At 38.2% G+C, this 1,758-nt stretch overlaps 1 protein-coding gene across 3 annotated transcripts in view; it reads left to right on the forward strand.

Moving 5' to 3' along the window:
- The window catches only part of LOC102042439 (secretory carrier-associated membrane protein 1-like), a 36,099-nt gene that overhangs the window by 18,212 nt on the left and 16,129 nt on the right, over positions 1-1,758 (forward strand). For all 3 annotated transcript variants that reach the window (XM_031065579.1, XM_031065580.1, XM_031065581.1), the window contains exon 4: positions 1,067-1,226. In XM_031065579.1, coding sequence (XP_030921439.1) covers positions 1,067-1,226 — 160 coding nt within the window. The remainder of the gene's footprint in view (positions 1-1,066; positions 1,227-1,758) is intronic.

The raw sequence follows: 1,758 nt of genomic DNA on the forward strand, positions 1-1,758 counted from the left end.
CCCTCCCCCGCCCAGCTCGAAGCCGGGCAGGGGAGGCCTTGGCGCTTTGCTGGCCGGAAATCAAAAAGAGAGAGCCCAAGGGAGTGCTCTGCTTCTAACCCCTGTGTTCTCAGAGGTGCATCCACCCTCAGTGGCCAAGCCTGGTGTCAATTTAAAATCTGGACACCTATTGGCCTCTGGCCACTCCATTCCCAGAAAACCTGCTTCCTGTAAACCCACGACAACCATTTCAGTTCCTGACAGTGCCAGATAGCATGAAAGTAGTAGCTGTAATGTTGCTTACTACTGTTGTATCTTTTTTGTTCCAAGAGGTAAATTTATTTGAAATAACCTGTGAGGTTTTAATACCAATGCATTTTCTTTAGTAGAAATTCAGTAGTTAACCTGTAACTAGATCTGCCAATGCAAAAATGTCGGTATTAAGAGCTGAGAACCAAAAAAAGCAGATGTTTAGGACCAATATTATAAGAAATATTTGAGTATTCAATATGTATTAAAGGATCTAGAATAGGTTCTTGCAGATCTTGTTTTACTGAGAAGCATATTTCCTTGGCTGACTTTTTTTCTCTATTACATGTAAGACAAAGAGCTTCTCATTAAAAGGGGGGGAGGGTTGGAAAATTTTCCTTTTGTATTGTAATATTAAGGCTGACAGTCCTGCACTAATTTAGTTGCCTGATTGTAAGAGAAAAAAAATAACTAGCATGTTAAAAAAAGTACAAATATCCAGTAATTACTGTAGAAGTAGCAGTTATTTCAACTGTAGAAGCATCTTTTTTCATCATTTTAGGTTTGAAAATATTTGATGACTGATTTTTTTCCTTGCTACATGCCTGATATTACTTGAATTTTATTGTTCACTACTTTCAGTTGTGAATATTTACTTTAACCTTAAGCTTAAAAAACCATAAAAATCAGCATAATGCTGAGAGAGGATATTGATTTATTGTCAGCATGCTTATGTTTTGTTTAAAAATGCACAGTTTAAGTATTACTTTAACAATTGTAATAATTTATTTTATGAACATAATTTAATTAAGATTTTTCTTTGCTTATGCCTCTACAGTCCATACAGGGACACTGTTTCTTAATATCTTTGGATGTTTGGCCTGGTTTTACATTGATGCTACACGAGGGGTTGATTTTGTATTGAGTATCCTCTGGTTCTTGCTTTTTACCCCTTGTTCTTTTGTCTGCTGGTACAGACCACTTTATGGAGCTTTCAGGTAAGAACTTCAGCTTGAATTAAGATCTTTAAAAAAATACTTCACTTGTTGAAATGCATTAACATTCCAGAATTTGTTTATCATTAAGACAATCCTTCAATGTAATTTCATTAGAAACAAGTAGAACAATTACCATTAATTCAGTTGCTGTATCTGAAATACTGATGGCAATAGTTAGGAATATTATAGAATATATTTTAAAATATTTAAAAACCATTAGCTCCTGAGAGCACTGAAGGTCCAGGAGTGCATCTGAAATGTTTGTACATCAATTCACATAGTATGAGAAACAAGCAAGCTTAACTGGAAGCATCAGCTCCCAGAGCTATGATATCACTGGTATTAGTGGGACTTGGTGGAATGAGTCTGAAGACTGGATTGCCAAAATTGAGAGCTACAGGCTGTTCAGGAGGGATAAACAGAGCAGGCCAGTGCTGCTGCGCGTGTCGCTGAGCCCGGCACGTCCACAAAACGCGCGCCACAGCCTGGTTGGGCCAGCCGCGCGGCCACATCAGCCTTCGCTCCGAGCGGG

Source organism: Geospiza fortis, unplaced genomic scaffold, assembly GCF_000277835.1.
Source record: "Geospiza fortis unplaced genomic scaffold, GeoFor_1.0 scaffold1118, whole genome shotgun sequence".
In the NCBI taxonomy this organism is placed as follows: domain Eukaryota; kingdom Metazoa; phylum Chordata; class Aves; order Passeriformes; family Thraupidae; genus Geospiza; species Geospiza fortis.